We start from the raw sequence: 18817 nt of genomic DNA, 5'->3' as shown, positions 1-18817 counted from the left end.
TTTAAAAGTGGCTTAAACTGTGTGGGTACGAAACTAGTTTTGACATTGACAGATGTCATTTGTCATTTCACACGTGCGTGTAAACGAGATTTCGTGTTTTGTGCGGCTCTAACCTATAGAATATCGTAAAAATGGTTAAAGTAAAAGCAAAAAGTTCTAAAAAGAAAGAAATAAAGACTCAACCGACAAAAATGGAAGTAGAAACTGTTGTGTTACCTCCAGTGCGTATGTCGGATGATCCTACTCCGAAACAGGTACGATTGCGACTTTTAAGTTTTATTTTATTATTTTGTCGTAGTTAAATAAATATGACGATATATTTGTTGGTTCTTAGGTAAAATGGATCAACAGGCAGAGAGTACTGGTATTCGCGGCTCGTGGTATTAACCACCGGCACCGTTATCTCATGGAGGACATTAAGAAACTAATGCCTCACCACAAGACTGAGTCCAAAATGGAAAGGAGCAAGAACTTGTACGTGGTGAACGAGATCAGCGAAATGAAGAACTGTAATAAATGCATCCTGTTTGAAGGCAGAAAGATGAGGGATCTGTATTTGTGGATGGCTAACATTCCCAATGGTCCAAGCGTAAAGTTTTTAGTAGAAAACAGTAAGTATCTTTTTTCCGACATGTATCAAACAGTAGCTTTATTTAAACCTAAATATCTATACCCTTCACAGTTGTACTAATTACACGGAAAATGTAGTTATAATAACAAGTTAATGTTTGTGCACTATGGTACTAATTATAATAATGTTTTTTCCATAATTAATATGATTGTGAACTAGGGTATTAATATAGAAAATTAGACTACTGTACGGAATAATTAAAAAATCTAAGCTAATGCTAATCTATTCATTAAAAAGGTTTTTTGGCTACAACTTTTAACATTCACAGCTAGCATATGCTACAAGCATAGCCGATTATGTGGTTTATCCACTTTGTAGTGAAAAGCACCTACAAACAGAGAACCCACCTGGCAGGTTACTCGTAGTGAATGTGTTAACATTATTGAAAGAAGGCTATGATACAGGCACAGTTTGCCATGCCCCTAACGTATTTAAGTGTGTAACTCGTTAATTCAATGTCCAAAAGTATCAACAGTATATGTTGATCATGCCATGCCGTGTATCATTTTACAGAGATCTATAGCGATACCCAAGCAAAATAATACTTATGCATGCATTCTTTTACAGTTTACACAATGGGTGAGCTCAAAATGACAGGAAACTGTTTAAGAGGATCCAGACCGCTTCTTTCTTTCGATCCGCAATTCACCAAGGACCCACACTATGCCTTGCTGAAGGAACTACTAATCCAGATATTTGGGGTGCCCAACCACCATCCTAAAAGTCAACCATTCTTTGATCATGTTTATACCTTCATGGTGCTTGACAACAGAATTTGGTTCAGAAATTACCAGATTTTATCTGAAGATGGTGCATTGGCTGAAATTGGACCTAGATTTGTGTTGAACCCTGTAAGTAAATTCCTGATGCTCAGTTAATAGGTGTAATTTTAAAATGAAATGTCATATAGGAAAGAAAAAATTACCAAGGCTAAGTCATTCAAGCCTTTGGGCTTCAATGTATCTGGTGGTGACTGTACAATATTGTGCCTAAATTACATGTATTTTCTTTATTTCATACTTACAATATTATTACAGGTAAAGATATTCTCTGGCTCATTCGGTGGGGTGACCATCTGGGAAAACCCAAAGTATGTAAGCCCAGCTAAACTGCGGCAAGCTTTCTCCAAGAAAGCTGGTGATAAATACGAGAGACGGATTGAAAAGAAAGCGGTGTACGAGGCTACGAAGCCTGAGACAGGGTATCCGGATATTGAAGATGCTGACTTCTTCAAGGGGGATGCAGTGGAGAAGGCTGAAGAAGTAGTTGTGAAAGGTAATAATGAGACAAACCTCATTATCAATGTAGCAGTTCATTAAAAATGTATACCCTAAATTCACGAAAGAAACATTATTAATCTTTTTGACGCCAATAGGCTGGTCACACAGAGCGAGCATACGCGCGAGGCAATTTCCTCGCGCACAAACCGGCCAGTGTAGACGTGCCTCGGCCGAGGCGGCGCGCGCGTTGTCCTCGCCCGAGTGCTCTGTGTGGACCCGCTTAATGGAGGATATATCTGCACCGAAGACGGATTAATCCGTCACAGACAATGGAGCAACATAGACCTACATGCATATGCATAAAGTTCAATTTTAGTTTAGACACTTCAGTGACGTGGCGTCCGTGTGACAGCTTTTGTATTTCACAAGGCATTGAAAAGGTTAAATCATAATTCTGCTACAAATTTTATATTTTCTTGTATTTTAAACAAAAATAAATATCCTGTTAATCAATATTTCTTTTAACAGAAATAAAGGAAGAGGTGGACAGTGATGAAGAAGTTCAGGTTAGACCTGCCGTCAAGAAATCTAAGAGCAAACCGGACATGGCCATCAGACGGAAACAACTCAAAGCCAAAAGCAAGCTCATCTCCGACCAGATAAAGAAGAGGAAACAGTTCAAAAAGAAAAAGCCAAATAAAAAATAAATACGTACTTAATCAAATTTTGTATTCCATAAATCAGGTTATAATCAATGCGGCCAAATCCGTCTGCGGAAAATTCCGTAAACGAGCTTATTTTTCGATCCTAGAAAATAGGGCCCATCTGCTTCTTATTGCTGAAATTAAATCGCAGCTTTGTCAATGAAGTTAACAATCGTGGACTATTGTTTCAAAAACAAGCGCTCGTGTACGGAATTCCCTCAGACGGATTTGGAAGCTATAAGGATACCTTGTCATAAATAAATATTTCCACACAAAAGTAAAATTTTATTTCGATGTCAGAAGCTACAATAAACAGGTACGGTTGGAAGAAAATGCGGGTTCACAACATGATTATAGATTCTTAATAATAATACAACAAAATGTCCAACACAGACTAAACTACTCAAATTAAATAAGGTCAATTGTGGAGAAGACCGACATTTTTTTGGCGGGATGACCGTCATAGGCCCAGAACTCGTATTTGTATACGTACGTCGCTCAGACTGTGAAAAAGGGAACCTTCGCTTTTTCTGTAACTAGATTACGTGTGCAAACGTAAGAGTTAAAGGCGGCTAAAAAGAGCTTGTAGACGGTCTTCCCTACATTGACCATAGTTGAGATCTCGATTAATATTAGATTCGTAAACATGGACGGCCGTCAGTCATGAGTTTACAATTATTTTGAGCCAGATATACGCAGCTTGAACTAATTTAACCTAAATGAAATAGTAGTTTTTATTTTCACATTGAACAAATGTAGTTGCTATGGATGCACATATTGAGTCCACGAGAATGTTTCTTTTTTTCAATCTACATATACCGCTTAAACCTGTTATCCAAGAAATAGGTTCATAGCAACTCCCTCTCCTACAGTTAAAATACGTTAAATAAAAAAAATCTGCTGTACTTTTCATATGTTTACAAAATATTTATGTTTAGTCATGTGTCTACACTACATAAAAATGCCAAATACGGCTTTCTCTGAACCAAAGGTTTCCTGTGGCAGAATTAATTTTTGCGTTCCTAAGATGTACGAGTATTTAAGAAGTAATGGTTTTTGATGCAGGAGGGGACGGGGGGGGTTAGCGTTGGCGACGTCCGAGGTTTATAACTATGGAAGGTGGAGTTAATAGAGGTCAGGAATGAAATCTCCATGTACCAAAAAGTGTCATCAAAAACCTTAAATAGGTGGCGCTACAATACCTAGAAGACTTGAACAAAAAAAAAAAACAAATCATAGACAGCGCACTTCACTCCGTCAATAACGCATAGGCTCTTAGCTACTCTAGCGCTACTCTGGAGAGATTTGGAACTATTATTCTACCATAAGAGATGTCACCCCTCTTAATTCCACACTCCATATTTATAATAAGTTTGGGATCTAAGTCAAGTTTGGTATCATTTTCAACTAAATCAAAGATTTAGACGTAGTTTTATCTAAATCGGTTCAGCTGTTATTGATTCCCCATACAAACTTCTACCTTCCTTTTTATACCCATAAGGGATGAATTTGGAGACAAAAAACTATGCTGTTGTTCCCCGGGACTCAAAAGTATTATATACTAACTTTTAACAAATTTATTCAACAATTTAAGCGTGAAGAGGACTTTTTTTCTTCACATTTTATATATTTTTACTACAGAATTGTGTCAATATGATACCATAAATGAATTTGGGCATCCCCGATTTATACGAAAACGATACCAAACTTGGCCTAGTAACTTAAATGATATAGATATCAAGAAAAGTTGAGAGCCCCTCCCCCTCTAAAAATGTACATCAAACATCTTGGCGCCTCCACTTCTTAAATCCATCCTGGGTCCTAAGGACCAATCGTGCCAAAGGAAATCTTAGGTTTACGCACGCAGTATTTCGTGAGCTGCAATTACGACTAATTACACTTTTCAACCGAAAACAATCATTATTCCCATGACACCATTTGGTCTATTTTGAGTTGATCTATAAATTTCAATCATACCATTTATAACCTTAATTATTCATTATTCTTGCATTGATTTTAAATATGGATGTAAAAATAGAATAAAAATTCACTCTTAAGGCTAAATAAACTATCTTAGAGTATTAAATAATGAGAATTATAAAAATAATTCTGGAAAGGAATGGACAAGAATAAATCATTCATGGAAGTGCAAAAACCTTAAATTGAATCGACATAAAATTTGCCAAAAGGAATCAAATCTAAAGTTAACATTGGAGTATTTTACTCTAATATAATTAAATACAATAATTACTTAAGTTAAAGCTTCACACATTACAATATGTGTCAATTAAACAGTCAAGTCGTGTTTTGTACTACAAAAATAAAATTCACATTTATCAAAAATCGCATTTAAACGTTCATAAAATACTAGCAACTTGTATAATAGATATCATCAAAACTTAATATTATCTTGAAATATATTAGCGCCAAGTATATAAATTTTATGAGAATATAACTATGGTATAAATGCATACATATCAATCTCAAAAAAAACGTTTAGTAGTTTTTAAAGTCTTGTGGCGTTATTCATAAAAGGTGCTACAAGCCTCAAATAGCATTAATTTCAAAAAACATTATCTTATTCTGACGTGTGTATTTGTAAGAAAGTATTAAAACATAAGTTAACTAAATGAGGCTTGTAATCGTTATATACTATACACACATTTTAACAAGACCGAAGGGAGTGTTTTAAATCGACACGAGTTGCGAATTACCTATTCGCACATGTATCGTACAACGTTTTACAGTACATATGACCGTTTAAATTTTCGACATAGTTACATTGTGTTAATTTACGCACTAGTGCGGAAAAGTAGCACCATATGTACTGTAAATTTGTATTAATAACGAGGTTTAAAGTTAGGGTGCATATGAATTGATATTTTAGTTTGTGCTCACACCCCTTAAAACATTAAATTGCATCAAAATGATGGTGATTTTTAAAACATGTGTTATCACAAGATATCACCAAGCTTGACATAATAATTATAAGAAGATTAAATAGAGGAGTTATTACTTATACCACATAAATATAGACATGAGATGACAATAATACTTTGAATATCAATATTATCAATAAATTAATATTCTAAACACCTATCTATAAATATAAAAAAAAAATATCAATAAGAGTTTCCAATAAAGGTACATCCATTTCGATTATACATATTAAACTGTTGTAAGTATCGATGAAAACTTTTCTCGATGCTTTTCGTTCTAGTTTTATACTTATATTCTACGTCTATTTTATTATAAATGCCTCAGGACTCTCGTTACCTGAAATATATGAAAGAAATATATTTTATTATGTTTTTTTTTGTGCAACATTGAAAATCGATTGGTATGGCAGTCAAAAAGTTCAAATATATTATTGTACACCTTTGTAAACCCATATTCAGCAATGGTATATTATTGCAGAGGCCTGGAAAGGGCAATTCGTGGAAGAGTTTCGATTTCCGAGCCGACAAAGACGAATCCACGAATTGCTGTTCCTGCCGAGGCATATATAGTGCTTTTCTCCAAACATGCGAGGAAATCAGGTAAAATAATCATAATTTAAACATGAACCAGCATTCAAATCGAACCCTCACATCAAAAACAATATCCCTCTTTATTTTTTATTTTTTTAAAGTTATATGGCACAACTATTCTGCCAGACAGTACCATTCAATATTCGCTCATTCAATATAATTGTGCAATATAAGCTGTATTTGCACGCATGAGATCCTTAAAAAAAAAGTTATATAGTCTTTGATTTTAATAAGCAGGGCGGCTACCGGGAAAATCGAAATTCGTCAATTGCGGGCATTTTTCTCTGTCACTCTAATGACGTCTTACTAAGAGTAAAAGAGAAAGATCCCCGCAATTTGCGAATTTCGGTTTTCGCGGTAGGCCCCCTGTATTCGCAAGATCATACACGTCGGTCTTACACGACTCTTCCTATAGGACCGTCATTTCAAGCTATAGCTTGGCTTGAAATGATGTTGACCTGGTCGTCTAGACGCGGCCCGCAGCTATATTAATTGGCTGTGTGCGTTTTTCTTAGTGGATACATGTTTTTAAAAAGTAAAAAACAATACAGTAATAACTTCCCGTCCACTAAAACACGACAATAAAGGTTTGAATTTTTTAAATGTGAGTTTGACCATAACGAAGAACCTCCCGTACTATTTTTGCTACAATAAGGTGAACTTCCGAGCATATTGGAGAAAATAAATAAATACAAATGGTGAAATGGTACCATCAAAAATCTTTGAACTAAATCGGTCCTAGGAGTTACTTAAGTTCAAATATTCGATTCCTCTCGTCGAGAGTATTTTATTACTAAATTACCTACAGTAAGATTACAGTTGCCTTAAATTTTAGGGAGACATAAAGCTCGTGAAACCTTAGTGGGGTAACTATTATGGTCAGCGAAAAAACGGTGTACGGTTCACGCAAACTGCCAAGGAATTAATTTCCTCGGCTGTACAGTCAGCGTCAAATACTTTGTAGCAACCAAAGTAGCCAAATAGTTCGGTACACCATATATTTAGTATGGTGTACCGAACTATTTGGCCACTTTGACTGCCACAAAGTATTTGACGCTGACTGTACAAGATTGCCTTTCATATTTTAAAAGTGCGACCAATTTCGGAATGATGTCAAGTGTCATTGGAAGTATTGCATTATTCAGAAATATTCTGTTAAGGCACGGCAACATAGTTCCACAGAGGGCAACATACTAATCTAGATTTTACCTATTATTTACATGTAAATACTAATTACAGATTTACAATCACAACACAAGACAAATATTATTTATCATCAGAAAAATCACTTATATTATATTATAGTAACATTTATTTAATACAAATGATTTAAGTTTCGTTTTTTATATAAATTGGGAGGTGATTATATATTTTTATTGACGTATAGTGTGGGCTAGTTTCAGTTTAGAAAAAGGAAGTTTAAGTTTATTTAAATTCCGGTCATTCCTTTTGGGTAGTGTTGCAGGAGAGTATAATTCACTATGTTTTCTTACAAATTTGCTGGTATTTTATATTTAACAAAATATGGCTTACAAGATTCCATTTCGTCAATGTTGGCCAAGGTTCTGATGCATCTTTTTTGAAGTATAATTATTTTATCTGTACCCCACTATTACCCCATAAAAAGATCCCATAGGATATTCTAGAGTGAGCATATGCATAGTACGCTGCGAGAGCTGTCTATGTCTGTTACGGGTTTGAGGTGGTTTATAGCATAAATCAACGACGATCTCTTTTTGTCAGGCTTTGGTACTAGTATCTATTCCTAATAAAGTGGTTGATTTTATACATTCTAGAAGTAAGACAAATTGGCAAGTCGGGTTTTTGATAAGGTTTGAATTGGAATAATAGGATGATTTTTGTAAAAGTGATTGCTTAAATTATTTTCTTTCTACGAGTATATTTCAAGATCTATCCGTCTCCCTGAATACTGCTTTTCGTATTTTGCAATCCGCTAACCTTTGGTGTTGATATATTCAAGCGGCCGCTTTAAAGCTCAAAACTGGTCATGTTTTTAGGGTTCCATATTTATTTATAGCCACCGTCTTTCGCACTAATGTAATGTTCATTTACGTGATTCCCTTTTGTACACTTAAATCATCTTTAAGCGTAAGCTTAATTCCACATCAGTGGCCTTTGCTGAGCCGCAATAGAGGCAGGGTCTTGATAAGAGGAAAGGGGTCGGCCGCTTCTCCATCCATATGTAGTCCCCATTTTCCTTTCTGGATATTGACATTATGGATTTTTTACATATTTTGATGAGAAAAAAAAATAAAAATAATAACCTTAATACTTGGAGTCCAGATTGCGAAGCTCGTTGTCGGTGGTGTCGAGGTCGCCGGGCGGGTGTCCGCCGAGCGCGGCCAGGCGGGAGCTCTTCCAGCGGCCCTCTCCCGCGTTCATGTTGCGGTCCTCGCACACGCACAGGAACAGCGTGTCCACTACCATCTGTAAAAAAAAACAATAATGTAATACGCGATGGAAACAATTTTTTTTAACCCGAACTCAATTTAGTAGCGATGTTTATCACAAAGTTCCAATGGCCACCTCTTATGTCCTTCATCAGACCAGCTCATGGTACGATAATATTGCATTACATGTGAAATTTCAACAATAAATAATAATATCGTCACTTTGGTATCCTACTAGAATAATACACTAATATGTACACAGTAAAAACGTAAACTCAGCAAAAATTCAAATAAACTATAATTAAGTACAGCTATCGTCTATAAAGTCGTAGTACGACTTTTTTTAAAGATAACTCTTGAGTCTTGCATTGAACATTTTACTGTTAGTAATTGTTTTAAATTCAGTGGGTAACTTATTGAAAACAGTTACAGTGTTATGTTTACGATGCTTGATATAAAAATAATCTTTACTTAATTTAGTCGTTATCTTTTATCTATTTTTCAATTTGTTCACTCTATATTATTTTATGTCTTTTTCCTTCTTGTCTGTTACCTTTCGTGATTTTTCTCACTTCATGGTCTCATCGGAAGATCAGAGCAGGCAATGCCGGATTTAAAGGTCTGGAGGCCTCGGGCAATAAAGGAGTGGAGGCCCCCTGGCCCCAATTTTTTTCCAAATAAAATGGTAAATTTTCCGAATTCTCTATTGTGGGGGCCCCTCTTTTGTGGAGGCCCGGGGCAGTAGCCCCGGTTGCCCTCCCCTAAATCCGGCCCTGAGAGCAGGAAGCCGCCAGCAACATGCTGAGATGAGGCCATTTCATGGCACTTTATACTTCCTTTGTTTTTGTTATATCTTGTAATTTTATGTGTCTTGTTTGTGTCTACGAATAAAAATTATTCTATTATATTCTAAAAGGAAGACGGCCTGGTAACTTGCGGCGTGCTTCATCATAACTTTAAGCCTAGGGACTACAGAATTTTTTATGTCTTTCCGCCTAGTAGACAGCCTGCTTTCTCTCAGTCGCGCTCTCATACTTGTGTAGGTGCTTTACTAAGTCCGTTAAAAGTAGTATGTAAAGACACGGTACGGTAAGGATTCTCAGTTTGATAAAATGCTCTCTGAAAGATGCCATTTGCGGTATGCGTACAATCGTTCTAATTGCCCTTTTTTGCAGTACATTTACATTATAGCTATAGCTGTTTCCCCATAATTTGATGCTATAACGCAGCTTTGCTGCTATAAGAGCGTGGTATACCATTTTTAGTTGCGTGGTATCTATAGCATCTCGTAGACAGCGTAAGGCATAACAAGAGGAACGAATAGTATTGCTCAGTGCCTGCATTTCGTGCTTCCAGTTAAGTTGTGCATCAATGTAGACCCCCAAAAATTTAACAACATCAGCTTGCACAATTTTGTTGCTGTTTAAACTTATTTCCAAAACATCAGATATTTTTGCTGTCGCCGAAAATAGTATGACACTGGTTTTGTTGCTGTTTAGTCTTAGATTATTTATTGCGAACCACTCATTAAAAGCTAATACTGCAGCATTCCCCCTTTCATTTAACTGAGTCATATTCTCAGCACTGACAATAGTGTTAGTGTCGTCTGCGAAAACAACTAATTTGGTATGAGGTTGTGAATTTATTATTATTATTAAATCATTTATTGCAGACAACATTGATCCATATACATATAACATTTATAAAAAGAATTAAAATAAAAACGAAAATTTAAATCGATTTAAATACTAGACATTAAAATTTACATGATAAAGCATTTCATTGATTAAATTAAAATAATAAATGGATGTAATAAAATAAATTAAAATGTCAAGCTTCCTATAAACTATAAATAACTGCAATTAAAATGTAAGAATATGAAGACTGTGCCAGTGTCTAGCAATCGGGCAATCTAGCCTGTTTGCCACCAGACTCAGGATGCTGTTGGGGCTCTCCCGTACACGGCGCATAATGGAAGCTGTCGCATAATGGAATGGAATTATATATTGTATCAAATCGTTCATAAACAGGACAAAAAATAGTGGGCCAAGTACTGAGCCTTGTGGGACTCCGCGTCTTATAATAGCAGTCTTTGACTTGACCAGTTTCTCTGTGTCTCCATCGATTGTTTTTAGTTCGACATACTGCTTCCTATTATTTAGATACGAATCTAATATCTCAAGGACCTTGCCTGTAATGCCATAGTGCTCAAGTTTTTTATCAGTATTTCATAGTCAACAGTATCGAAAGCGGAGCTGAGATCTAAAAAGATGCCAGCCACTTTCATCCTGTCATTCATACCTGTTACCACGTCCTGAACCAAGGTAGCTATGGCCTCTCCAGTACCTACACCTTTCTGGTATCCAAACTGTCTGTTGTTTAGGACATTATTAACAATTAGATGTCTTTGCAACCTCACCTTTAATAACTTCAAATATTTTTGACAGCGTAGGTAATAAGGATATCGGTCTATATTTTTTGGGGTCACTTCTGATGTCTTTTTTGTATATCGGCAGTACTTTCGCAACTTTTAATTGGTCAGGAAAGACCCCTAATTGCAAGCAGTTATTATAAAAGTATGCCAGTGGTTCCGATAACAAATCAATGTTATCTTTAAATACGCTTATGGGTCTCTCTCATCTCTCATCTCATCATGTCCCGTTGATGATTTCTGTTCCATCTTTTTTACAATCCCAAAAACCTCTTGTGGGGTTACACTCGCACAACTCATAGATTGCTCTTTGTGAACTCTGCCTCAGGACATGCATAGCAGATGCAATATCAGTAGTTGAAGTGCCTTTATTATGCTCAAATAGACTTGAAAATATTTCGGCTTGTTCCTGAAGATCTTCAATGACCTTGTGGGTTTTGAGGACTAATTTGGCATTTGACTTAGCCGTTACCCTGTTGCTTTGTCTGTTTACAATTTTCCATGATTGTTTAGTTGAAGTAGAACTGCAGGTCCAGGTTCTGTTTGACAAGGAGCAGGCCAAATGCCTCGAGCACTCTCTGACGCACTAATATGGCTTGACGGCTAGAGACGACAAATATGATAGTAAGTAGACATGAAGAGCATAGACACGGCGTAGAACTGCAGGTCCAGGTTCCATTTGATAAGGAGCAAGCCAAATGCCTCGAGCACTCTCTGACGCTCAAATATGGCTTGTAGGCTAGAGACGACAAATATGATAGTAAGTAGACATGAAGAGCATAGACACGGCGTAGAACTGCAGGTCCAGGTTCCATTTGATAAGGAGCAAGCCAAATGCCTCGAGCACTCTCTGACGCTCAAATATGGCTTGTAGGCTAGAGACGACAAATATGATAGTAAGTAGACATGAAGAGCGCAGGCACGGCGTAGAAGTGCAGGTCCTTGGTCACAAGTCACTCGCCGAGGAACATGAAGCCTTGAGCATTCTGTGATTACCTGTCACACTGATACAGCTGGTCGGCCCTAGGATACAGAAAAAGTAACTTACCTCATATAAAGACAGGATGCAATGAGCAATAAAGAAGGAGTATATGCAGATGAAGAGTGTGGGCACGGCGTAGAAGTGCAGGTCGGGGTTCCGTTTAACAAGCAGCAGGCCGATGATGCCGGTGACCGCGGTCACGATGCACTTGCCCAGGAACAGGATGAAGTCGCCCACGCTGTTGATGGTGGCCACTTGGAGCGCGTTGTTCACTATTGTGCTGAACGCCTGCAATAAGATCATACCATTACTTAAATGTAGGATTGAGTGAAATGGAACGTATGAATGATTGTGAGTGAATAAGATAGAATAAAGACCATGTAAACAAGTATGAAAGAGATAGCACTAGTGACTGAAGGTTTTTTAAATGTAAGGTGCAGGCCATCCGCCATTGGGATATCGGTCTGAGAGCAATAGTGATTCACTGTCACTTAGAACCGACCAAGCTCTTGTCGTTTAGAGTCGACAGAACCCTGTCGTCTAGAGCCGACAGTCTCCTTTTTTATTTATACTACGTTGGTGGCAAACAAGCATACGGCCCGCCTGATGGTAAGCAGTCTCCGTAGCCTATGTACGCCTGCAACTCCAGAGGAGTTACATGCGCGTTGCCGACCCTAAACCATGAAGCACAATACATGAAGAGTACAAATGGCGGACTTAATGCCAAAAGGCATTCTCTACCAGTCAACCATGAGCCAAACCGAAAGATCCTAATTGGTGCAGGGTCAGAATACAAAGTAAAATGACAAAAAAATATCACAAAATTATATAAAATTATACGTACATAAATAATATACATACATACATATATAAATATATACCCATTGTGAAACATCATGAGGACGACCTTTGAACCTTGTCAAACAGATGCTTGCGCAACATGCGCTTGAAGGAGAATTTGTTCTGGGCTTGTCTCATAGAGAGAGGAAGATCATTCCACAGCCGGATTGCCTGAATGTTGAAGGACTGGCCTGAAACCTGTACGATGTCGAGGGACAATAAGTTGAAGGCTACGGGAGGTTCGGAGATCGGTGCCGGTAACTGACTTGATAGACGGGTCATCGTCAAAGAGTCTATGACCATGACCCCGCTATCGAGTCCAGGGCTGGAGCTGATATTCATAATCATAATCATTTATTTGTTGTTGTAGGTAGTTCTATAACAAGGTATATCTACCCGTTATTATTTTAATAAACCAGTTGTCATCTGAGCTCGGTGTTTGATTTACTACATGGTGGCAGCGGTGAAAAATAAATAGTTTTTGTGCAGTTATTGGAGTTTATTGGTGTAAGAATTATAAGTTATTGTGTTTGTGCTAAAGTGTACTGCAAATGGAACATGCGAGACCGCCTCCCGAGCTCAACACCGACGGGAGCCCCGTCAGCCGGGCTGACGCGTGGCAATGTTGGAAGATGCAATTCAATTTATTTCTTAAGGCATCTGGAGTGGTTAAAGAAGACTCCGCGACTCAGGCCAGTTTGCTTATCAACTTAATTGGACCCGAGGGGTTCAATGCATATCAAACATTCGAGTTCAACAAAGAAAGTGATCGCGATGATATAAAAATCCTTCAAGAAAAGTTCGATGGATATTTTGGTCTGAAACCGAACATAACTTTAGCGAGATACAAATTTTTTACTCGCAGCCAAGAAAATGGAGAAACTATAAGCCAATACGTAACGGCACTTAGGTTATTAACAAAAAACTGTGCATTTTCCTCATTGGAACAGGATTTGATTCGCGACCGTATCGTCTGCGGCATAAGTAGCACTATCGTGAGAGACCGACTGCTTCGTACGGAGGATTTGACACTCGATAAGGCGATAAAAATTTGCCAAGCGGATGAGATATCGAGTGACGGTTCCCGGAGACTAGACGCACTCAAAATAAGCGCGGGTCCCTCGCAAGTGGACGCCGTGCAGCTCCGTGGCGGCAGGGCTGGCCGCGGGGCCCGAGGCGGCGGGCGCTGGAGGCCGAGCCGCGGCGCCTGGGGCGCCCGGCCCGGGGGCAGCGGCGCGGCGCCGCCCGTGTCCGGGGTGCGGCCAGACCTGTGACCCCGGCAAGTGTCCGGCTAATGGAGTGCAGTGTTTCATGTGTCAGGGCTATGGGCATTTTGCGCGAATGTGTGTGAGTAAATCGGTAAATAATAAAAAGGTGTATGACATTGCGGTTTGTGACGATGAATCGGGTAATGAGTACGAGTCGTTTTATGTACCGGTGATTGCTAATGTTTCGTCAGTGAGTTCGTCATCAAAAGACTGGTATGAGACACTAAGAAGTGAGTATGGCAAGGAAAATTTTAAACTTGACAGTGGTGCCGATATAAATATGTTATCTTATCACAGGTATTTGCAATTAGGTTGTGACCCAAAACTGATTGTAGACGAACCGAGCACGAGATTGTTTTCTTATTCTCGCGATGTTATTCCTATTAAAGGTGTTTCTATTATGGATTGGTATTATAAAAACCGGGTTTATAAACTAAAATTTGCAATAGCTGATGACGAGCATTCTGAAAGCGTACTGGGGCGTGACAGTTGTACCGAGTTAGGGTTAATTAAACGTGTCCATTCTGTAGATTTATCTAAATATAGTAATTTATTTGAAGGGCTAGGCTGTCTTCCAGGGCTGTACCACATAGTGGTGGATGAGACTATTCAGCCGGTTATTAGTGCCACTCGGAAGGTACCGATAGGTCTACATGATAAATTGCGGCAAGAGCTAGATAGAATGGTACAGTTAGGAGTTATTCGTAAAGTGAGTCATCCCACGCGATGGGTAAATGCGTTAGTTATCGTGGCTAAGAAAAATGGGTCACTTCGTATCTGCCTTGATCCCCGCCCGCTCAACTGCGCCGTGCAACGCGCTCACTTCCAACTGCCGACTATCAATGAAATAGCTGCTAAACTTCACGGGGCCCGGTACTTTTCAGTTTTAGATGCTAGTTCGGGGTTTTGGGCTATACAATTGGATGAAGAGAGTGCCGACTTATGCACGTTTGGCACGCCATTTGGCAGATACCAGTATCTTCGCTTGCCATATGGAATTAATTGTGCTTCGGAAGTATTTCATGCTAAGATTAAACAGCTGTTAGAAAATTTAGATGGAGTCGACTCGTTCATTGACGATATTATTTGTTGGGGCCGCACGAAGGAAGAACATGACGAAAGGTTAAATAAATTATTAAAAAGGGCAATGGAAATAAATTTGAAATTTAATAAGGATAAATGTAAGTTACGTGTAGAGGAAGTAACGTACTTAGGACACGTATTCAATAAAAACGGTATGAGACCCGATCCCGAAAAGATTAGGGCCATAAAAGATATGCCCACGCCTGAGGATAAAAAATCGCTTGAGCGATTTTTAGGTGCAATTAATTTTTTGTCTAAATTTATCCCCAATTATTCGGAACATACTTTTCCATTAACTAGATTGCTTAAAAAAGAATCCGTATGGTGTTGGGATTCCGTGCACGACGCGGCATTTGCTAAATTAAAAGATTTGGTGTGTAATGCGCCAGTGTTGACGCTGTTTGACGCGTCGCAGCCTGTAGTGATTTCGGTAGACGCGAGCTCGGTGGCGCTGGGCGCCACGGTCCTCCAGGGCGGGCGGCCTGTCGAGTACGCGTCGCGCACGCTCACCGACACACAAATGAGGTATGCGCAAATAGAAAAAGAGATGCTGGCGATTGTGTTCGCGTGTGAGAAGTACCATCAGTACATTTATGGTCAAAAGAATGTTATTGTAGAAACTGACCATAAACCATTAGAAAGTATTTTCAAAAAAGCATTAGACACTATCCCAGTACGCTTACAGAGAATGTTGTTACGTTTGCAGGGTTATGACTTAAAAGTTAGCTATAAACCTGGTAAATATATGTATATACCCGATACCTTATCGCGCGCGCCTCTTCCAGATTTATATGATGACTCAATAAGTAGATGTGTTGTGTACCAAGTGAATCAATTACTGGACAGCGTACAGATGTCACAATCTAAACTCAAGCTCATAAGGGAGGAAACTGTAAAAGATGAAGCCTTGTGTCAGTTAAAAGAATATATAAATAAGGGTTGGCCACAGTACAAACGTGATGTTACTGAAAAATTGAAATGTTATTGGTCATATAAAGACGAGTTACAAATAATTACAGACATAATTTTTAAAAATAAGCTTATTCTAATCCCTGCTGCGTTAAGAGAACAAATGCTAAAAATCATTCATGACGGTCATCAGGGCATTGACCGCTGCAAGAGCCGCGCGCGAGAGGTATTGTTCTGGCCAGGCATCACACGCGACATTGAGTTGTATGTGCGGCGCTGTGAGGCCTGCCAAGAGTGCCAGAATGCTCCCGCTAGGGAACCTATGTTGCCAGTACCTATTCCAGAATTGCCGTGGTGTAAAGTAGGAATGGATATATTTGAGTATCGAAAGCAGTACTTTCTGATTATGGTTGATTATTTCTCGGGATATGTTGAGGTGGCTCAGTTGAAAAACATGACATCATTATCTGTAATTAGTGTTATGAAAGAGAATTTTGCTAGATACGGGATACCGCAAACAATAATCACAGATAACGCTACCACATTTACAAGTCGGGATTTTAATCGGTTCAAAAGTCAATGGGGATTTGAGCACATAACATCTTCCCCCCACTACGCTCAATCTAACGGAAAGAGCGAAAGAGCCGTTCAAAGTATAAAAAAGATTTTAACAAAATCAATAAATAGTGGCACGGATTTCTATTTAGATTTGTTAAGTTACAGAAATACGCCACGTGGAAACATAGGTTCCCCCGCGCAATTGTTAATGGGTCGAAGGTTGAATTGCAGGTTGCCTGTTCATCATAGTTTGTTAGAACCGGTTAATATGAATTTGCGTTGTCATAAGGCACTAACTAAGCAACAAAATAAAACAAAAACAAACTATGACAAACGTTGTAGGCATCTTGCAAAATTAAATGTTGGCGATGACGTAATAATAATGGACCACACTAGTATGACTAATAAAATGAGAGGGAAAATTGTAAAAACGTGTAGTACTCCCCGGTCATACATAATAAAAAATCGGAGAGGTATGGAATACCGTCGTAATCGCAGACATTTAATTAAGTGCGAGCCGGTTGCGCCACCGCCACCGACCACGCAAACCCCGGGACAGGGTTCGAGTCCGCTCGATGTAAAGTGTGCGCCTGTTGTCGAGCAGGCTCCAAACCCGTGTACGAGCCTTACTACCCAAACTACTCAGCCCAACGAGCCCACACTGACTCGTAACAGAGCTCGCAAAATGGGTATTGATATCAATGCTTTGTTTTAAGTATACCAATTTACTTGTACTCATTTCAAAAACTTATTATTATTCTCGCATCTCTTTTGTTCGTTTTTCTTTTCTTTTCTCTTTTGAAACAAAGAGGAGAGGAATGATTAGGTATAAATGAGTTATTCTTCTCAAGTTTACTTTAGTTTTATATACGTAAGTTTAGTATGCATGCTTATTATTTTTAAGGGAAAGATGTTGTAGGTAGTTCTATAACAAGGTTTATCTACCCGTTATTATTTTAATAAACCAGTTGTCATCTGAGCTCGGTGTTTGATTTACTACATTTGTAAAGCTAATTTACAAGTCACTAATAAATAAAAAATTCAATACTTTCAATAGAGAGTAATCAAAGTAAATAGCACAATTATTAATTGGTCATTATGAACTCGTCATAATTGTAGAACGGGCGCTCAATAAGCCAACTTCTTAGGCGATGTTTAAAGCTGCTTACGCTCGAGGCCCCAGTTATATTTTTTGGTAGACGGTTATATACTGTGGGGCCCGTCACATGAGTCAGTTTCGAGGACTTGGCAAGCTTGCGGTTGATAGCAACGAGCTTATCTGCATTTCGAGTATTGCGCCCATGTATCATGCCATTTGTTTTAAAGGTGTGAATATTTTCACGCACATAAACTGCTATCTGCATAATTACAATAGCAGGTAACGTAAGAATCCCTAACTCTTTAAAAAGGTCTTTAGCCGGTGTATCAATTGGTACTCGTGCAAGGATTCTAATGGCACGTTTTTTCAGGCGAAAGACCCTTTCCCACTCAGCACAGCGACCCCAGAGTTCAGCTCCATATTGCAAAAGAGAGTGTACGGTTGCAAAGTAACACGTACGGGCGACCTCTGGAGTCACTGTCCTAGCAACTCGGCTTAGAGCGAAGCAGGCACTAGCTATTCTGCTGCACAACTTGTCGACATGCCTATCCCATTTCAAACCCGAGTCAATTTCGAACCCTAGAAAGGTTGTGGTGGTGGTTTGGTCAAGCGATGTTCCATCGATCTGAACAGGGAGCGGTGTCATAGAGCGGCCCGCTAAATTAAAGTGAATGTAGTGAGTCTTTTAAAAAAAAAAAAAAAACGTTTATTCACATTTCATGCCTTATAAATATTTACAATATACTTCTGCCAAACCACAGAGATAGAGATAGGTTCAATGAGAGGCCGTTTGTTTTGAACCACAGAGCGAGCTGCGCTGCTGTTGCGTTCAATGCCTGACAGACGCCTTCTATGGTTGAAGCTGTTACAATTATTTATTCACTATAGTCACTACAGTAAGTATACCTTGCCAGCTGCTTTGCAGAAGTTGCACCGCTCTATAGTGATGATGGTGTAGGCGTTGTGGTTGAGGTAGCGCATGAACTTCTCCAGGCAGTAGAAGCAGCAGATGCCGCACTTGAGGCCGCACTTGGCGCATTCGGAGCCCTTGTCGGCTCTGGCTGACAATCTGGAAATTACAACATTTTATACAAATACTGCTTTTAGACTGCTTACCATCAGGCGGGCCGTATGCTTGTTTGCCACCGACG

General features: G+C 38.8%; 2 protein-coding genes across 3 annotated transcripts in view; one reads left to right on the top strand and one right to left on the bottom strand.

Moving 5' to 3' along the window:
* The first annotated feature begins 51 nt into the window (after window positions 1-51).
* Window positions 52-2832, top strand: LOC133520196 (ribosome biogenesis protein BRX1 homolog). The gene is made up of 5 exons (XM_061854569.1): window positions 52-254; window positions 335-611; window positions 1199-1482; window positions 1669-1906; window positions 2380-2832. Exons 1-5 carry the CDS (start codon window positions 132-134, stop codon window positions 2556-2558), a joined length of 1101 nt encoding a protein of 366 aa, XP_061710553.1. The 5' UTR covers window positions 52-131; the 3' UTR covers window positions 2559-2832.
* LOC133520191 (choline transporter-like 1) overlaps window positions 2820-18817 on the bottom strand; it is a 33589-nt gene continuing 17591 nt past the window's right edge. Inside the window, exons 9-12 of one of the 2 annotated variants that reach the window (XM_061854561.1) lie at window positions 18573-18735; window positions 11976-12197; window positions 8379-8533; window positions 2820-5831 (exon numbers count right to left, since the gene is read on the bottom strand). In XM_061854561.1, coding sequence (XP_061710545.1) covers window positions 5828-5831; window positions 8379-8533; window positions 11976-12197; window positions 18573-18735 — 544 coding nt within the window. In that variant the 3' untranslated portion in view covers window positions 2820-5827. Of the gene's footprint in view, window positions 5832-8370; window positions 8534-11975; window positions 12198-18572; window positions 18736-18817 lie in introns of both variants that reach the window. The other variant, XM_061854560.1, reaches the window with a different exon arrangement.

This window comes from Cydia pomonella, chromosome 7 (assembly GCF_033807575.1).
Source record: "Cydia pomonella isolate Wapato2018A chromosome 7, ilCydPomo1, whole genome shotgun sequence".
Classification (NCBI taxonomy): Eukaryota; Metazoa; Arthropoda; class Insecta; order Lepidoptera; family Tortricidae; genus Cydia; species Cydia pomonella.
This window is presented reverse-complemented; position numbering and strand designations above follow the sequence as displayed.